The sequence below is a fragment of the Furipterus horrens genome, unplaced genomic scaffold, assembly GCF_987537825.1.
Source record: "Furipterus horrens unplaced genomic scaffold, mFurHor1.1.pri manual_scaffold_1, whole genome shotgun sequence".
In the NCBI taxonomy this organism is placed as follows: Eukaryota; Metazoa; Chordata; class Mammalia; order Chiroptera; family Furipteridae; genus Furipterus; species Furipterus horrens.
Window position 1 is genome coordinate 137,261,230 of NW_028327171.1, and position 21,776 is coordinate 137,283,005.

The following is a 21,776-nucleotide window of genomic DNA, read 5'->3' on the forward strand; positions in this document are numbered from 1 at the left end:
AAGTAGCAAAAAGAAGAAAATCTAGGCCCTGGCTGGTGTGGCTCAGTGGATTAAGTGCTGGCATGTGAAACAATGGGTCACCAGTTTGATCACCAGTCAGGGCACATGCCTGGGTTTTGGGTCAGGTCCCCAGTTGGGAGTGTGAGAAAGGCAACCACACATCAATGACTCTCTCCCTTTCTGCCTCCATTCCCCTCACTCTAAAAAAAAAAAAAAAAAAAAAAAATCAATAAAATCTTAAGAAAGAAGAAGAAAAACTAAGCAAACAAAAGAAATTAGGAACTCAAGATATAAGGTCCTCTATCACTTGGCCCTTCTTTGTGCCTTGTTTACCAACAAACATCTTTTAAAGACCCATTCTTTAGTTGGGAAAAAACAAAACAAAAGAACTTTGTTCATTTGTACACTAGGGTTCATTTTAAAATTTACTTATTCACACCTTTGGCTGTTTGTTCCAGCAGAGCACCATGTCATCAGACCTTTCTAAAACATTCACATGACTGTGATACTTCATATTTCAAAGCTAGCAGTGTCCGTCTACTGCTTAAGAATAAATTTCAAATACCTGGCTAAACATTCTCTGTTCCTCAGAATCATTTCATTGTCCAAATTTCATTCACAAGCACTGTTTATGCCCTAACACTGAAATCCCCAGGACCCCTGCCAGATTCCTTCTTGCTTATCTACTTTCCTCAAGTAGACTCAGAGGCCTTCCCGGGCAAGGCCTATACCTTACTTTCCTCCTATTTCTTACTCATTTTTCAGACAGAATTCCATAGTAAAATCAACAAACAAACAAAAGGCAAGGAGAAGAGATAAAAAATAAATAAAAATTTCCCTAATAAATTAAGATGGTAAATTAATTCTATTTAGTTCTTTATATTTTACCTGAGTTTTAGAACATTCAGGAAACACCCTGTGGCAGTTTTAGAAGGTATCATAAAGATGAAAAAAAAACCAGATTTATAATAAAATGAATCACTTTTCAACTTCTTTCTGAGTTGCAGTTTTTGAAATTAACAAAGTCAAATGTGGCATTACAATAATGGTGGCAAGATGATCACACCATGGGCTGTCAGATCTCACCATACAACATAAGTGCCAAGACATTTTTTAGCAACATTAGTTAAGAACATATTACATCAAGAATACATGCTAGCTGTTGGGGAAAAATAGATAAATTAGACATAACCTCTTACTTGAGGAAATTTACAAATTGACAGAAAGAAACAGACATGTAAGTTTAAAGGAGTAGAACAGGAAGCATTCCCAGGCCAATTTCATAAAAATATGTTTCATGGACAAATGTCACATGCAGATGAGATATCAATTCTTACCATAAACTATGAAATATCATAGAATAGTATGAAAAATAAAGACACTGATAACAAGAAAAGGGATAATCAGAGAAGAAAGACAATTTTGTGGAAAACCATTACCCCCATAAATAAACAAAAAGCAGTTTCCCATATAAATCTAATCAAACCAAAAAGAAAAAAAAAAAATACAGTAAGTTATTTTAAATTTTTGCTTGAAATGAAGAAGCAAAACATAAAACAAACAGTGCTCTTTTGCTTTTGATTATATAAAAAATTGTTCTTGATATGTGCAAGATGCAATAATATATACTATAAGAAATGCCTTGGAATTTTGCCATATCATAATTTTCAAAACAATGAGTGTCTAAATTGACATGGTTTTAGAAGCAATGCAATATCAGAGTTAGAGCTTTTGGATTTTCCCTTTGCAGATGATATAAATTACCTTAAAAACTTTCTTTTTTAAAAATAGAACATGAATTATGCAGAAGACTATTTAAAATATATAGTATTAGCCAAAGTCCACCAAATAACAGGTATCACTAAATTTGAAGCTACACAAGTCAAATATTTATGTCTATTTTGTTCATTGATATATCCTTCAATGCCTAGGATGTTGTCTAGTATATAGTAGTTGTTCAATAAATATTTTTGATGAATATGAGAACAAAATATTGGCAATACTATAGTTATATAAAAGGGCAGAGTTTAAGCAAATCAGGGGACAGACACCTAGAATTCTAATTCTTATAGAACATGAATGTATTAGATTAGGGGTTATAATAAGAAAATGGGTCAAAAGGCTTATTATCTCTCTTGAAGTTAAGCATAAATAGGCTACTTACATATCTAGATATGCCCTGGTATATCATTTTGAAGTATCAGGAAAATCAATTATAAAAGCATACAGAAAATTAAACCTAAGTATTTAATTGTGAGCCAAGAATTTTATGATTAGCTCCTTAGTTAGTACATTGTGTTAACAACAGATTTTCTGTTCCTCTTAGTTTTGTGGATAATGGGAATCATTGTCTTCTAGGGGTCTTCATAGGCATATTAGAGGGATTTGGAGCAAATGTTTGCCTGGGATTGTGACTCTAATCCAGTTTTACACCAGTTCCTAAACAAAAATTTAATTGGGACTCGGATTTAAATAGAGTGTGCCCTACAGAATTGTATTAGTGAACACAGGTTATAATGTAATTTATTCAAAATCAAAGATAGTTTGATTCATGAAGTCCATACTTTTGGACCCAATATTTCTACTTCTGGTTGTTAATCATAAAAAACTAATGAGAAAAGTACAAAGATATTCACATATATAAAAATTTTTACCCTTGGAAAAAATAGTTAATGAAAAACAACAGCAACAACAACACAGTTAATTATTGAAATGATATATACTTAAATAAATCAATCAGGGAAAATACAAACAATGGAACAATGTGCAGCCATTAAGAATAAAAACTTATATTACACATTGATGTGGGAAATGTTCTTAATGCATTGCAAAGTAAATAAACATAAAAGAGTGTTTATCGTATGATTTCACTGTAGTGCAGAATACTCTGCAAATGTATATTTGCATAAAGAAACCAAATGTATAAAAAACAAATATTTAACAGCGGTTATTACTAGGAAATATATTTGAAATGAGGAAAATATATTTAATAATGGCCTTAAGGAGTTATTTTATTATAGTCTGAGAAGGACTGGTTTAGAACATTCACTACCAAAGCTTGTCCTATTGAAGAAATTGTTGACTTAGTTGACTTTAGGATGACAGAGAACCCTGAGTGATTTAAAAAAAAAGTGATATGAAGATAAATCAGATTAAAAAATGCAGTATGTACAAAAGCAAATATGGAGTTTTAACATCTTTCCTACTTTAAATACAATGCTAATATCTCAGTCAAAAGCTGCTTGCCAAAGACAGGAGCTAGTGTTTGGGATACCCCAAGAGAACTTAAGCAAGTTACCAAAAATAAAGTCATATACAAAGTGTTACTCCTCCAAGATTGAAAAGTAAAAGCTGGTTTTAAGTCTGGAGCCACAGTAATGGTATGGTAAAGTCTAAGCATAAATAAAGGATGTAAACACAGATTTTCAGGCTAATCTTATAACATTCTTTTCTATGGAAATTTTTATTTGTACATATTAGAATCATCTTCTGAAAGAAGAAACAACTAAGGTTTAGAAAGGCCAACAGGCCACACCAAAAATAATTGAAGAAGTATATGAATCCAGGTACACATAACTCCTAAACCTATGTAGTTTCCACTTACTATATAAGAGTGGACCCCTCCCCCAACAAATTGGAATTATCTTCTGGAGGGCAGCCTCTTGCAATACAGGCTTCCTCCACCATGTGAGTGTTCTAGGAACCTATCTATGTCAGTGTACCAGCTGGTGTTTTTGTGAGAGGCTGCATTTGGTTTCAGTGACTCATTCAGCACTTTAGCTCATTTCATGATGGTTAATTTACGAGTGTATCTGCCCACACCACGCTGATTGTTCAGCAGTTTTTGACCAAAAACTGCATGACATGAGCCGTGTACCCCACCCCCTCTATTCACCTGATCTCATTCTGAGAAACTTTGTTTTGTTTTGTTTTGTTTTGTTTGTTTCCCCAGATGAAAAAAAGCCCTCAAAGGAAAACATTTTGCCAATGTGGAAGAACTGAAAGAAAAAATGGCAGAACCACTAAAGGGTATCAAAATTGATGAGTTCAAAAACTGTTTTGAGCAGTGGTAAAAAATGTCTCAATAGGTGTACCGCATCAAATGGAGAGTACTTTAAAGGTGACTGAGTTTAAACCTAAAAATAAACACACATTTTTTTTTTTTTGTAAATAAATTCTGCATTTTTTGGGTCCTCCCCTTGTATCTTGTAGAATCAACTGAACTTCCTTACTATCTGTCTCAGTCACTTTGATGTGCTGGTACCAGACAATAAATGGATGCCTCTGGTACTGACAGCTCAGGAGACCTATATGAGCAGAATTAGCATTTGAATCTGCATTAAAAAATCAGACAACGAAGGAAAAATACTATGAGGAAGAATCCATGATCTCCTTATTGTCTGCTACTATATTCCTTCATGAGTCCCTATGCACTGGTGATTTATGCACAGAAGTTTATTAATATATTGTGTGTGTGTAAGTTAATCTTATGTGAGATCTTTACTAGGTTGAAGGATGCTCAGATAGTTGGTAAAACATTAACTCTGGGTATGAATGTGATGGTGTCTCTGGGAGAGATTGACGTGAATCTGTAAAATTAGTAAAGAAGATCACCCTCATACATTCCACTGTGGGTCTGAATAGAGTACAAAGACAGAGAAAGGGCACATTCGCTCTCTCTGCATGAGCTGAGGCACTCACCTTCTCCTGCCCTCACACATCAGCACTCCTGGGTTTTGGACTATTGAGCTCAGACTTATACAATCAGTTCCCTTAGTTCTGAAATGCCTCATATTTGAACTGAATTATCCAGTTTGTAGATAGTAGAGTGAGGGACTTTTCGGCCTCCATAATTGTATGAGCCATTTCTTATGATCTCTCTCTCTCTCTCTCTCTCCTTTTTGATTGTGTTTGTCTAGAGGACCGTGACTAATGTAATATATAAAAATATGTATAATATTAAGTATATTTTCTCAGTAAAATTTGATTATTTCCTTTTGGAAAACGTTAGTTAACTTCAAGTCAATTAATATTTACTATTTACCTACCACATGTCACATAAAAAGAGATAATCCTTAAGTTTAGACTAGTAGGATAGTAACAGTTAAGTGGGAAAAAGTTAGAAGAGGCATTAAGGTTCATGAGCTCTTTGAGCAGAGACACCTAATTGTGGAATTGTCCTGTGATTATTGGCAAGGCTATTTGTATGATACTAGTATTAAGAGAGAAAGGTTGGAAAAATTGTCCATTATTAGAGAGTGAAATACTGTGAATATAACTGGGAGATAATGCTGTGAAGGTAGTTCTATACTTTAAAATACTTAACTTCAATATAGATTAATATCTGACCCTCTGGAGAAACCTTGGAAGTAGGAAGATAGGTAACTTGCTGTAGAGTTCAACAGTTCTTCACAGTATTAATTTCTATGCCTCACAACAAAAACTATTTACAATACAAATATTGCTAAAATAAAACATGTAACAATTGTTTAAATTTTGTTTTAACATTATTCAATATATCTACTTTAATAAATGTCAAAACTCTCTCCAAATTAAGATGAAAAAACAAAAAATCTAGTTTTTTCCCCATGCTTTTTTGGGGGGAGTTTATTTTTCCTTCACACACAGTAAGAAACTTAAAAATGACCATCAAGATACAAAAGTGAAATATTTCAAAGAAGAAACCTATTCCTTAATTTGAGTGATACGGTAATACAATTTCTATGTGAAAAAAACAACAACTATCTCCTTCATAGATCTGAATAGTATCCAAATGTGTATAAGTTCTGCAGAATTTAAACAATATTTTACTCTGTGAAGAATAAAATATGCTAACAACAAAACTAAAGCAAAGACTTTATCTTATGTCTTTAAAAGATTTTGATTTCCTGTAAAGGCTTTTAGATAAAATAGTATATACTAGTTTTTCATTAAAGATACATGACTGTTACTGAATGAAATCTTAGGATAAAATCTGTTTCCAAAAATCAACCCTTATGAGGAGAATTCACCATGAGAAAGATATTCTGAGGGTGTAATATTCTCTTGTACATGATCATAGACATTTTATATTAAAATTTATTTTTATTTATTTACATTTTAGTACTATCTGAACTATAAACACTAGTTACAGTTAGGAAGTTTTCCATATTCTAGAAATTTCAACTCCAAAAAACATAAGCATAAAATCTGTGTCTGAACCATGTCTTCATCTTTCATAGTCCCTAATAGTGGGCTTGTAATAAATAGTGAAAGAATAGTCCACTTGAATACTCAAGCCTACCTTGTTATAAAAGTATTTCCTCCTAAATTTGACTTTTCCTTGAAGTTACCATTGTTTTTCCTGTATTTAATTCACAAACATGCAGAAAGAAATATACATTCTCCTCTACTTTCTTATTTTTCACTTAACCAACTACAATCTGGTTTCTGTCATACAGGACTTTCAAGACATCTCTCATAATGGCCATCTGACTGCAAACTACAATAAGCCATCTAAAACCATTATTCTTCTTAACTGTCTGGAGTTGATATCCTTTGACTTGCTCTACTCCTTTGACTTGGAGGAATTTACTCTTTGACAAGAGCCCTCCACATTCTATTTCTTCTCAGTTACTTTTGTTGGTTTCTCCACAGCACAGTATCAGATGTTGGCACTTCCTAGGATTTCCTCCTTAATTCTCTACTCTTTTTTTCTAATCCTGCACTCGTGTTATGGCCTATAATATATCTCACAAAGTGGCCCCAACATATCTCTTTTCTCCTCATCATACCATATCTTCTCTCCTTCTATTATGCCATTTAGCCTGTGTGCTATTGTCAACAATCTTCACCTTCTACTTGCAGATCTAATCTCTGACACTGCTAGTCTTCTTTCAAAAGAAGTGATTAGTAATTACCCCTTAAAAAACTACTGTATGTTTTTTCAAAATACTGTGGAAACATCACTTCATTTATAAAACCCTTTTCTCTCCTCCTAGTAATCATCAATTGATCTCTATTCAGTTGTTTCCCCATAACTCTTTAATCATATAGCTCTCATTATAATTGTCAAATGGTATTTTAATTTTTTAAAACATATTTATCTACCCAAATAAGTATTAAGTTCTTTAACAGTAGAAACCACTTCAGCATTAGCATAGCATACAGAAATCAGTGCAGCTTAAGAGTTATAACTAGGACTTAGAATCAAGTAGGAGCAACTTGAATCTCAGGTATTCACCACTTCTGAGTATGTAACCTCAGTGTTATTATCAGTGAAGTAGGGATACAGATAATAATAATAATAATTACATAATATCTGACCTTCTACATAAAATGAGCAAAGTGCTTAAAACAGTGCTGTCACAAAGTATTTGCTAAGTCAGTTTAACCAATAATAATTCTCTTTCAAATTTACACAGGGTCTAACTCATCATAGGTTACCAATAAATATTTGGTGATAGCTTTAAATAAATTAATAATAACAAAATTTAATTATATCTTTTATGATTCTTTAAAGGTTTAAGTTGACTTGAGGAATTCAGTAAGCTTTACTTCTACCATCAGAATAAATTCTAGGGCATAGAAAACCAAGGCGTAGACAAAATTTTTATGGAGCCAAATGCCAATAGAGAGACACAAAGATATACACACAAGTAAGAAGTGCTTGCTCTAAACTCCTTCAATATTTTACTGTCTGTGTTTATCAGATAGGCTGATCATCATCCAAAAAGGTCAGAAGCCCCTAATGATACTTGGTAAGAGTAAAAAGTTGATGAGAAAATTATCATGGGCCACTATGCCCTTGAGAGATATATTTTGGTGACCTGGGATTTCTCTGTATAGGCCATTGTCCTGAGACCTATTTCTGGGGAGAAGGCAGGGTGAGCCTGAAATGGCATGTGTGTTTTGCCCAGGAGTAGCAATGGGAGAAAAAAGAAAAAAAGACTGGGCCCCATAGCTGGCATTGCCAGACTCCTAAGAAGAAGTAACAAATGTACCTACACCAATGTTTGATCAAGGATCACCCTGGATTTACTAGCTCAGAAATATCCATGAATCTATTGTTCTTGCTATTCATCCCTCTAGTAGCACTGTCCAGGTTCAGGCCCTCATCATTTTTCACCAAAAGTGTTGCTAAACCTTTTGATATGTGGTCCTAGCACCTGATCTCTAGGGCTTTCCATGTGCCGACAAGGGTCACCTTCAAAAGCAAACTCCTTCAGCTTAAATCTCTACCTCATATCTCTTTGTCTTTGCATCCTTTTCATGATCCCATGGAATCCCTTAATTTTGGCATAAATTGGATTCCAATTTATCTTTCTAGTTTTATTGCCTCACACTGCTCCCCCTGACTACTCTACAGTTACCCTTAATTCTAGCTATCATAAATCACTCCTCGTTCTCCCAAAAGGCCATTGAGTCCCACATCCGTGTCTTTGTTTGTTATTTTTTCTTTTCAGAATGTTGTTGCTGACCTCACTGAACTACATGAATTGCATGAATAATGAAAGATTGCCTTTTCTGTAATGTTTTTCATACATTCCCTTTTGCATTTTGAATTAATTACTTGGCTTGTGTTCACACCTACATTATTATAGATTAATTAGTTTCTTATAGATTTCTAACCCCTCTAATTGGTGAGCTCCTTGATGTTGAGGGTTTAATCTCATTCATCTTCACTTGCCTAGGATTTAGCACCCTTCCAGGGTCTTATAAGTATTTGCTGAAAAATTGGAGGAATTTAGGACAGAGACAGAACAAAGGTAAAACTAAAGAAGGGTCATCTTTATGTCTTCAATTGCACAAGGTACTAAATCTGAGTTTGAACTGAAAAGAAAATCAATTCCTTGACCTAGTTTATATATATTTTATAGGCTAAAATTTAAAGTGGTATTTACAGATGTACTTTATGTAAAAATACTGGTTTAATATATTCAAATATCTTCCAAAAAAAGAATATCAATTTCTTGTATGCAGTTATTTTAATCACATCCCCCATTTTCCAACTACAGTCTAAAGAATCACATTTTCTTGAGGGGGAGAGGTCATTATGAATAAAACTGCTAAGTTTTAGTAATGAAATATCTGAATTTTAATACAACTGTGCTTTAAAACCATTATTAAATATCTGAGACACCACTATGGGGCTATTCTCAGGAGCCTAACAGGGTTTCTGTTTACAACATTGGGTATTAAGAAGTATGTCATATATGATCTACATCTAAAGCTCAAATAAAAGAGTAAAAAATAACTTTCATTGTAATGAATGTTGATAGTTACCTTAAAGTTGGTCTATGAAATTTCTCAGAGGAAATGAGTTTGCTATGGACAAACTGAATCAAGGAAGACTGACTTAACTATTCAGAAATAACATTTCTGGAATTTTTAGCGTGCACTTTTTTGTTGTTGTTGTTGTTGTAAAGGAGTCTTATTGATTAAGGTAAGACTGTTTCCTGTAAAATTTTGGAAAACAACATAATGTATTATTTCATCAGTACTTGTAGTGAAATGTCAGTTACTAAATAAAAACTACCATTCTAAATGTAGTACATAGTAATAAGAGTCTAAAAACACCTGCTTCTATACTTCTCTAATTAAAAGCACTGTACTCCCTAATGTATTTTTATTAGACATTTCCATGAGTTTTTTCATTCCCTCTGTTACATTTATAGACTTCCTAGCTGACTATGGTGTATACAATTGCTGGTGAGCAAAGCAAAGGTTAAGTGTGTATGACAGGGATGAGCCCCGAGATGAAGTATACACTGCGAAATGCATATGGATGTTAATGATTTAAGCCAATGAACTGTGGCCTGAAATGATGTCACAGGAAGAGGAGCGGGAAGTGGAAGGTTAAACCTACTTGCATCTCGGCTCATTAAACGCAGTTAAAGTGCAAATCCCCTCATTCTGACAGTAGTGATCACAAGGGTTCTCTTTCTGGTCACAGCGCTGACTTTTAAACCCCACAGAGCATCTGCAGAATTTTAGTAAAATACAACTAAATAAAGAGTCTGTTTTTTTTTTTTTATTATTTGCCAATATGTTTCAAATTTATTTTATACACAGTAATATATGAATACATTTTTTCTCAGGTATGCCCTCTTCTCTCTCATACACACTCATCACATGTTACTCTGACAAAGTGGGGAACAGAATGGAGACACGGATCAGATGTGGGCATCATCATCCTGGTCAAGCAGTGATTAAAAAAAAACCCCTCAAAATAGAGAACACATAAGTTGAATCGTTCTATTTCAGGTTGTCCATTTTGGAAAATTAGGCATTAGAGAGAAGAAAATATTAAGTTCTAGATTTTCTCAAATCAGAGCATCTCCAATAATTTTTCAAACATCTAGAAACTCAAATTCAAGTGAATGTACTGCTAAGGAGCAAGGTGTGATAGGTTTGAATAATACTACACTCTTAAACCTGATACAAACACCAAAAAGCATTATAAACTCGAAACTATACTTCAACTTATCTTGAGAAGAATGGTCTTAAGTACCAAAGTATTCATAAATATAATTATGTCTGCATTTCACATACCTAAATAAGGTCAATAACATTAGAACAGTTTTCCCTGATATTTCCAAGTTCAAAGATCTATGAATGTCTGAAATGAGTATGATGCTAAGAATTAAATGAGTTCTCCTTATGAAATCACTAGCAAATTGATGAAGACTCTATAGCATATGAATCAACGAGAGACAATACCTGATCAAAGATGTTCATGAAGCATTCATTTAAAATGTACTATCCCCAAGAAAGGAAAACAATGGAGCAGGGATTCCATGTACATACAAAGCCATATTATTAAATGCCCACAACGTTAGAAAATACTCACAGACACACAGGTACATTTGTCTCAGGGTCGAGCTGGCATGTGCCACCGTTGTAACAGTAGCCATCACATAACTGACAGCTAGAGGCAATCTTTCCATTACTGCAGCTGCAGCAACAAAGAAAAAAAATCTCATTGTTACTGGCATTATTATTGTTTAAAGCTGATATGATGAGATGATAATACTCATCATGGAGGAGTAATGCAGTGGCTGGCTGAAAGTAAGTTTTCAGAGAGACAGACTTGTTGAAGGCAAATATATTTAACAGAATAATGACATAAATTTTTTATTTTTGTAATTTTCAAGTTTTCAACCCATTTGCTTAATATAAAATTTTAATTTAGCTAGATATATATGTGAAAAATATACTCTAATACCTATCATTTATTTTATTCCCTTTTCATATGATTTGAATTTGAAGAGATCAGTGAGAACTATAAACCACATGATTAAGCAGTCTGGAAACAAATGCCTCAGATAGTCTTTCTAACCTGAAAAATTTGGTCCAAAAATTGTTATGAATTTTAGACTTCATATTTGTAAAATGGATTCAATTATCTTGTAATCACATATATCCTACTGCTCCTCTCTGAATATGTATTGTAATTAACGTCAAACCTTTTATTCTAACAACAACAACAAAAAACCCATGGAACAGTTCATTGCAAAAAAAATAAATAGTAATGCTATGGAAACAATATGCAATACAGCAACAAAGTTGAGGTAGCCTTACATGGAATACTTATGGAAATGATTATAATATACAACATATTACATGGATAAGAATAAACACTATGGCTATTTCTACAAGAGAAAAACAAGCATAACAATAATAGGAAAAATACACAATTCTTTTATTGCCATGTTATATTTTTAAATAAATAAATACTATTAGATTGGGCATTTAAAATAGTTGGAGAAACAGAGAAAAATTCATCAACATTCCAAATTATCAAGCCTTTGACCAAATAAGATTTACAACAGATCCTGTTAATATTTTGTTGTGGGATCATGTTAGTATTAGGCGCTATGAAGCAATCAATGATATCACAGTAAATCTGGACATATCTTGAAAAAGAAATCAGACTGCAGTATCATTGATTGGTCACTTTGATCTTTTCCATGACAGATATCTATTACAGTACATACATAAAAAGCTAATTCCCAATGATAGGTTAGATGTCTGAAATAATTGTTTAGCAATCCTGTAGTTCATTTATTTTGTGCACATTTATTTGACCTCATGTGGGCGGTAAGGCTGCAAAAGGGGACTAGACTGTTCATAACTTTTGCAGGTGCTTAATTTAAAGATATTTTTAAGAACCTGAATTTTAAAACCACATTAATTTTCAAGATGAACAGAAACAATGAGTGAACTATGTACTAGATATGAAAAGGAGATACGTAAAAGTAGAACCAAACATGGGGGAGAAGCAGTGGTTTAATGTTTCTAAGATTTAACAGGGAGTATTGCATCCTTTATAATCTACAGAGGCATCCAAATACAGATGCAAAGTGAGTCAAGTACACATTTAGTGGTATTGGTGCCTGGTATGTTAAATGGATCCAGGGGACTTTTCCTTGCCTTTCATGCTTAGTCTCCTTAAAAATCAAAGAGAAGGAAGTTAGTTTTTGTTCTGTCAAAGGTAAAACATCACAGAGAAAAATTAGCTCATTATACATTAAAGGATTTCCCATGATAAAGATAAATAGGACTTCCGGCCAAGATGGAGGCTTAGACGGCATGCTCAGTCTCCCTCTACAACTAGAGAGGAATACAACTACTTCAAAACAAAAGATAACTAGAAATTCCAGAAAATAAAACTACACAGAAGCCCAACATACAAAGTTATAAACCAGCGGCGCTTTTTGGGCAGGTAAGAAGAGCAAAAGGGGGCGGTGCTGTTTGCGGTAGCACCAGGGACAGCGGCAGGGAGAGCAATCTCAGCTGCAGTCTAACCCCGGCAGCTTGCGACCCCAACGCTGGGGAAAGCAGCCACCACATCACCTTGAACGGTGAGGCCCAGAGGGCGGGAAGACGGATCCCTGTCTCCTAGCAGAATAACTGCAGGAATCCATCTTGGACCCCCGCCCCCACACAAAGCACCACAGCACTGCGAAATTGGTTGCGGATCGCCGCTGGTCGCTGGGTTGTGACGAGTACACAGGCACTGCCCCCTATAGCCGGCCCAAGAAAACAAAACGCATCTGTCAAAATGAGGCAGACAACTATAGAAATCCCAGTGGGGCAGCTCACCAGGCAACAGACGAAGAACCTGACAGATGAACAAATAAGAAACCTGTCAGATGCTCAGTTCAGGGCCATTGTTATCAGGTGGCTTACAGAATTAACAAAAGATCTGGAAAAAGATGAGAAAGAATTGAAAAACACTCATACTGAAAGGAACAAAACCACATACGAGACAGATGGTGAGAAAATAAAATCCAGAGTTCAGATCAACAAACCGGAACATAGAGAAGGAACAAACAGTCAACCAGTGCAGAGAGAGGAAACGGGAAGCAAGGAAAATGATGAGAGGATCAGAAACCTCTGGAACAGCTATAAGAGATCGAATATACGGATTATCGGATTGCTAGAGGGCGAAGAAGATGAACTAGCAATTGAAAAATTAAGTGAAAATATAATAAAGCAGAACTTCCCAAACTTGGGGAAGGAAATAGACTTACAGGTCCAGGAAGCACAGAGAGTTCCAGAAAAACTGGGCCCAGGGACAACCACTCCAAGACACATTATAATCAAAATGTCAAAAGTTAAAGATAAAGAGAGAATCTTAAAAGCAGCAAGAGAGAAGAAAAGAATCATGTACAAAGGGGTCCCAATTAGACTATCAGCTGACTTCTCAAGGGAGACCCTGCAGGCAAGAAGGGATTGGCAAGAAATATTCAAAGTAATGAAAAGCAAAAACCTACAACCGCGAATACTTTATCCAGTGAAGCTGTCATTCAGAATAGAAGGGCAGAGATAGTGTTTCTAGGACAAAATAAAACTGAAAGAGTTCATTAGATCCAAACCACTGTTATATGAGATGTTAAAGGGACTAGTTTAGAAAAAGGAGGATAAAAACTATGAACACTAAAATAAAAACTGCATCACAAGAACCAACAACAGAAGCTAGGGAATTGAAACAAAGGCAAACTAAATAGGCAATAAGAGTGGAAAAAGAACTATAGGTATGGGGAGCATATTGGGGGGAGGTCAGCAGGGAAGGGGAAGGGGGAGAGGGAGGGAGATGATATAGGAATTAAGGAACATGGTAGGAGGGAATGGAATAGACAGAGAGAGGTTGAGAAGTACTATATGCACAACCAATGGACATGGTCAAAAAGGGGGGGGGAAAGGGGAGGGAGGGGGACCACCGGGTGGAGGGGAGCAGAGCAAAGGGAAATTGGAACAAATGTAACACTGTAATCAATAAAACACACTTTAAAAAAAGTAAAAAAATAAAGATAAATACACACTAAATATCAGCTTTTAAAAGAAAAACAATTCTATTTATTAATTGTTTTTAAACTTTTGCTTCTGAGAGTAATAGCATATGTTGCCTCTTTCACCTGAAGATTGTGTTTGAATTCTAAATTGAAGATAGAAATTTGTAGATATTTCAAATTTGAAATGCAAATTATCTAAATCATTATAATGCATCAGAGTACAGTTCATATTTTAATGTTTTATCATAATTTTGTTTCTTGGAGACATGTGACACACACACACACACACACACACACACACACACACACTCAGTCTGTGGTATGTCACTTTCCAAAAGTCAATTAAGACCAACTAGAATCCCCATAATTTTCAATATCATAAAGGCATTATTTAGGTACTCAAAATTATGACCAATTATTTCTTTCTTCATCAACATTTACTTACGTTTTCAGAAGAAAAAATGTTTAATTAGCTCCATGTTAAAGATTATACACATTATACTTGACATAGTATCTATTCTAGCTGACAGCTCATATGCTGCACATTAGAAACACAGCTGACTACTTGGAATCACAAGTAGACATAGCAGCTAGAATTTTTCTATTTAAACGATATATTTTAGCTCAGTTGTAATTTTGTTTTAGTATCAGTTCTTTAACTATGAAACAAATGCCAACATCACTGGAAGCTTCATTTACTGCTAAGATGAAAAATATCATACAAATGAAAACAGGTTGTCTAATTAGTTTCAGAATACCCAGAGTCCTGTTTGGATTGTCGCATGTGTACGTTTTATAGCCTACCTGAATAATCAAGTATTACACTCCTATTTTTAAACTTCCACTATCTATTCATTGTTTAAAAACTATTATTTATTTTTACTTATATCTTTCCAAAAATATTTTTTTAACAGTTCAAAAACTATAATGTCGAACCTCACCAACCTACACAGTTTATAAGGTTCCGGTCTTTTTAGGAAGGCAAAGCCAATTTCTTCTGGGTAGTGGGCGGCACTGCCAGCCCTGAGTCCTGCCCTTCCTTCCTCATGCAGAAACAGAAGGTGTCTCTGCCTGAGATTTTCTAAGGTAAACTAAGTCAAAACTGCCTTAGACAATGATGCATGGTTCCCAGCGTGAATAAAATGGGATGGAAAAGAAGATTCTACAGCAGGTCCCTGATACGGTACGCTGGGCATGAAGAAAAATGTATGTGCAGTAATTGAAATAAATCTCTCTCATGCTAAAGCTTCATCACAAACAAGTGATGAGATTAATAAGTAAGAACGTTTTTGGTAATTTATATGAAACTGCTTTTATGTACTTATAAAGGCACACATTTGTAATTAGTCGTATTTTCTATTACTTTACTTAAAACTATAATGTACTTTCATATGAACCAATAGGAGGATTTGAGTACATGCCGTTAATGACGATAACACAAATCATATTTAGAGCAAAATTTAAAACTATTGTAAACAAAAAAGAAAAAAGTTGATGCTGTATGTAATAAAATTCTAGTGGGCCTTGCTTGGCAGAGCACCATAAATCAGGGTCAGGGATCTCTCGCAGCTGTTGCAGCAGAAGTTATGGCATTAATGCTTTTTTATCACGTATCATCATTTACTATGCTCCTAAGCAAGGCAAGTGATGGAGTCCAGTTCTTTATAAGTCCTTCTTTTAAAAGGTTGTTGAAAGAAGTTGGGAGTGAGGATTGATCTGTAACCTCCGTGGCATAAACATGATTCATGATAGAAACTGAATGACATTACCCTTTAGCTGCAATGATGTGTTTTCCGTTCACTTGACCTTAAAACCAAAGGGCAAAAGACAATGTAACCTAAGTGCAACTTGGACATTTTTGTTTTAGTTGCTTCCTGGGAAGCACTGTTCCTTTTTCTTATTTTTAACCATAATGTTCAAAGTCAAAAATAATAAAATAAAATAAAACAAAGTTTGTTTCCATTAGACAGCTCCTTGCTTCTCCCCTGAAAGATCATTCAGTAATAACAGAAAAGTAAATACTCACTGTCCATAACAATGAAACAATGAAAAGCCTGAGGTATTCTAATTTAGTAATTTTATATATAGCTCTCTGAAGGTATGTTGCATTTCACTATTTCTTGCTTACTCTTAGAAATATTTTATATAGAGAATTAACTGATCATACCACATAATGAATTTTGATGTTTCCCAGATGTACATAATAGGCATTGAATAAATTTAAATGAACCAAATTTTATCTCTAGATTAAAAAGAAAGGATGCAATAGTTGCCATATTTTGGAATACAAATAATTAACATTGTTTTTATAGGTTTTGCTGGGCTGTTAAACCCTTCTGAGTTCACATTGTTTTATAAATTAAGGTGAATGTCCACTTACTTGCAAGATATATCGTCACTGTTTTTATTTACAATGCAGTGCCCCCCATGGCACCTTATACATTTGTCAATCTCACATTTTGGTCCTTCATAACGTGTTGGACAGACACAGTCCACACTTCCGTCATTCCCAGTGGTACAGGATTCAGAATTCACGCAATAGTGGTGACACACATCTAGGAAGAATGCACAACAGAAAAGTCAAATTATATTACAAGATTTTTTCTTCAGTCACAATAAATGTTTCCATTTCATTTAATATTTAAAGACAATCAATAGATATATTAATTTAAAAAAGAACTTGTAACTAGAATTCTCTAAAAATGCTATTGATTTGATTTCTCTTTTCCCCTGAGTTGGCTATCATTTCATCTGGCTAAGAGGAGATGGTTATATTGATATAATGCTAGCTGACAAATTCTTTAGTTTCTGAATTTTAAAGTTTGAATCAACAAGGTTCCTTAACTTTGCTTCTAGTGAGCAATGTTTTTATTATTCTGAAATGAGCAAAATGCTCATATTTCTTTAGATGTCATTTATCATTGCCTCTCCCTGTACCTCTTTTTGCCCAGAAGATAGGGTGATGTATGGTGAGAAGGGAACTCCTACCTCTCTAATGTGATGGAAAGAAGTCTCCCTCTAAACCTGCCAGAACACTTTCAAGTATTTTCAAATAGCTGGGCAGGTGAGCAGACAAGAGGAGTGCCTCTGATGAAAACCCAAGAAAAAGTGAACTGGGAAACTCACTGATCCATCACGGGTGGGAAATGGTCATGTAAATTGCTGAGACTATCGTCCATCTTCTAGGTGAGAGCCTAATCTCTCCATCAGTCAGTAGAAAAAACTCCTTGTAGTCTGAGCCCTTTGTTTTCAAAGGGGCTTCTTACTGAGCATTATAGACAATTTTCTCAATTACAAAGGAAGACTTTTTAAAATATTTAGTTATATACCTCTTCAATGCGAGCAATAAAAACAAAGATTATTTAATATGATAACCACATTAAGCATGTAATTAGATGGTCAGCCTCAACCTTTTGAAAAGCAGACATGTCTATATGTATGTTTATATATGAACATATTATACTTTACCAGATTTAAATTTTACAATTCACAATCCAAATAATCTTAAGAAATATAAATAATTAAGTTGATCATAGACTTCGTGTTTAGAAGCAGCAATTTCCTTTTAGCTATCTAACTGTGAGGCTATGTGAAATGAGATTAACCGAGATAAAAATTACAAGTTATGAAATTTAAGCTGCTCTTAGACAATTATAGAGGGTGAGGTGAATTAAAGCATAATTTATTATTCTCATGTTTGCATATTTATTTAGTCCTTTATTAAACCTGAAAGAAATTAAATTTATTGAGAGACTTGCTTCATATTTATGGAAATTTATTTCATGCAATCTCATGCATGAAGGAGGGAGAGGGAAAGGGAGAGAAACATCAATGTGAGAGAGAAATATCTATCAGTTGCCTCTTGCACACACCCTGATTGGCCTGATTGGGGACCGAACTCGCAACGTAGGCATATGCCCTGAACAAGAGCTGAACCCATAACCTTTCTGTTCACCAGTTGATGCTCCAACCAACCAAGCCTCACTGGCCAGGGCACAGTCTCATGCTTTCTGTTGCATCATTTGAAGTAACCACATTAAGTCTATTAATATGGATTTGGCTATGCTTAAGAAAAATAGTACATTCAAAAGTAAAAGTCTTGGAGATCTAAAAGTTAAGTCTTTGTTCTAGCTGACAGCTGAACCTGGACTTTATTCATAAATTTACATAGTGTCATTTTATCAGAATCATGTAAGGGACTTACTGGAAAATGCAAATTCTAGTGTCTTTTCCTGTTGCCTACCATTTTCCATCTCTAGATTCTAATACACAAATCTGAAATGGGGCCCATGTGATTTTCCTGGGGCTCATAAGGGCATAAGAATTCAGGAACTAGAGAGTGTAAGAAACAATGATCTGGAGATAATATTACTGATTAGCAGAGGAACAACATTGTCTAATAGTTGTAAATGATGTGAATTTGATTGAAATAGATTATTTCTTGATGAAATTTGTGAGCCCTAATTAACTGTAATATTAAATCTAAAATCTTGAACCACTTTGTATAACCACATCGCTGAGAAGATCTGAGAAACTAAAGAAGATGGGCTTAACATTTTGAGGGCTGATGATTGCCCTGTATCACACTGTAGCAGGGACTAGTTTGCACTTACCTAGAGTGCTAAAGGACAAAGTTAGAAACTTATCTACAATTTACTAATTATAAGTCATTTTGATGCATAAATTAAATCTGTTTAGACTAAGCTTAAAAAGACATAAGAATATACACAACTAACTCATAAATAATCAAGGTAATAAACGTTAACACTCCAAAGAAATACCATTGAATACCCATTAAATTGACCACAAATACCAGAAACTCTCACATACTACTACTGGGAATATAAATTGTTTTAATCAACGTGGAAAACAATTGACAGTATTTACCAAATTTGAACATGCCCACATCTTATGACCTAGCATTTTCACTTTTAATATACATCTAAGAGAAGAGTATACTTATGTGCAAAAAATTTTGTACATAATATGCACAGCAACCTTTTTAGAAATAGCTGAAATTGGAAATAATCCAAATGTTCATCACAAGAAGAATGAATAAACTGTGGTTCACTCATACAATGGAATACAAAGAAAGATGATAGACAGATGAAAAGTGAAATGAATGAATCACACAAAAATAATATTGAGAAAAATACTGAACACAAAAATACAACATTTTTATTTATATAAAGTTCAAGAAGCAATACTAATCTATGGTTTTAGAAATCAAAAAGGAGATATAATTAAGAAGAAGAAAAGGGATAGGCATGACGAAGACCAGTGAACATCTGGGTACTGATGTTTAGTCTTGAATTGAACACCAGTTACATTAATGTGTAAACCTGGTGATAATTTACTGAATTGTATACTTGTGATTTTAAATTTTTCTATGTATTATATATTATCTTCCAATAGAAAAAAATTCAATGACATATAAGCTACAATTAAAATATTTTAGAAATTCTGGTTAATTTTCTAACCTGAGAAAACAGTTTTTCTCTTTACAGACACCTATTTTTAAAAGTTCATGGTCCACTATTTAGCCTTTAAAGGAAATTCTCTACCCTTTAATTCTATCAATATTTTTTTCATAGAATGTCAGATGCACATTATCCAATATAATTGCTTGGCCTCATGATATAAAAAATTGAATCCAATGAATGTTAAAGAAATGTTTGAGATAAAATGGTGAAATAAACAAATATTAGAATGCACATCTTAATAAATAGTTCCAAATTGCATGCTGCTAAGCTATGCAATGTTTTCCCCTTAAAAAATACAAATATTTTCTGAGGTTCAGAACCGTTTCTCTACAGATATTCAAATGGAAGACATTTCATTTTCTCAGTTGACATGCTTAGTACTCCATGCCGATTTGAAGTTTAGGGGAAGAGACTTGCTCACTGTACTCCAGTCCTGCCAGAGTTGCTCCTCAACATCTTTCTATGAATAGTTTTTATCTCCAACTGTTAAGTTTGAGATGCAGAGTTTATAGAAGTTTGGCTAGATTGTTTTCTGTGCCACTGATAGCATTCTAGACCCCAACACTTTGAATGTACTATATTCTACATTGTCTCCTTCCCTCCCTCCCTCCCTTCCTTCATTCCTTCTTTCCTACCTCCCTTCCTTCTTCTTTCTTTCCTTCCTGAAAGGCTTCCTTATTTACTCAATTTCAACCCCAAGATTCCTGAAGACAGGAAAAATTAGATCTTACTTAATAGGGAACTTTAGCCTCTGATATTAAACTACCCCATAAGCATCAGATATTTGTAAATTAGAAAGCAAAATAATTATTTCTAGTGCTTTCAATTACTTCAAGTTTAATCATGACTTATTCTATGTGCAAGTACAGGGAAGAGTTTGAAACATCCAATATGCTATTTTTAAAATAGGTGACTGAACCACAGTCCATGATCTCTGCAATTGTCTCAATATCGTGATAGCAATATGTAATAAGTTGAAGGAACAAAACCTAAATTCTCTCATTCTCTTCTCAGCTATAATGCATTTTGAATTACAAACATCTATGTAAAACTTATATATTATATGAGATATTTTCATCAATGTCACATTTCTGTATCTCTTAAACACTTTCTGCACACTCATATTTAAATTCTCAGTTTCTCTCCAGCTATTTATCTAATACTTCCATTAACATTGCTCAATTCAGCAGGAATCTACCAAAATATGAAAAGAAATAGTGTATGAGAAGGTTCCTTTGGTATGGAATTGTTCACCTTCATTGTAAGGATTCTGTCCTGATCCAATAAACCCTAAAATGAATGGAGAGCAGATGACAGCTAGTGTGTCTGTGTGTGTGTGTGTGTGCGGGGGGGTGGTGGTGGTGGTGGTGGTGGTGGTGGTGGTGGTATGTAGAGGCTGGAGAGATTGAGCAAAAAGGAGAAAGGACTCATGGACAATAGTATAATGATTGCTGGGGGAAGAGGTATAAGGGGATTAAATGGTAATTACAAAATACAATAAAGGTTAAATTTAAAAAATAAATAAAATGAATAGAGAAGTTTAGCAGCCACTGGGAGAACACTTTTCTTATCTAAGAACACTGAAAGTGTTATCATAAAAATTTACCAATTTAAGCATTAGTAATGATTTAAAACCATATTGAAAATAATTTTTCTGTAACATAGACAAAATAAATTAATATATTTATTTACCCATTTATCACTATGACTATCAATTACTTGTATAAACTTTCCTTTTCAGAAGTTTTTATAATCATATGCTTTTTATCATATCTCAGCTTTGACAAAGTGACATGTTACTGATTATGGAGCAGTAGACTAATCTATATAAAAACTGAATTGCTTCCAAAGAAAAGAGAATCAGGAATGTTGGTGGTTGGTTAACACTGGGTTTTGAAGCAAAGGGATCATCTTCTCCTTCCTGACACACTGACATACACACACCTACACACACATGCACTAGCCCAACTTTAAATTTGACTTAAGAGTTATTAGAACTGACAGAAAGTAAAAC

General features: G+C 34.1%; 1 protein-coding gene across 1 annotated transcript in view; it reads right to left on the reverse strand.

Moving 5' to 3' along the window:
- The window catches only part of LRP1B (LDL receptor related protein 1B), a 1,919,366-nt gene that overhangs the window by 33,343 nt on the left and 1,864,247 nt on the right, over positions 1–21,776 (reverse strand). The window contains exons 85-87 of the mRNA XM_090279551.1: positions 16,660–16,834; positions 10,832–10,936; positions 9,848–9,961 (exon numbers count right to left, since the gene is read on the reverse strand). Coding sequence (XP_090135677.1) covers positions 9,848–9,961; positions 10,832–10,936; positions 16,660–16,834 — 394 coding nt within the window. The remainder of the gene's footprint in view (positions 1–9,847; positions 9,962–10,831; positions 10,937–16,659; positions 16,835–21,776) is intronic.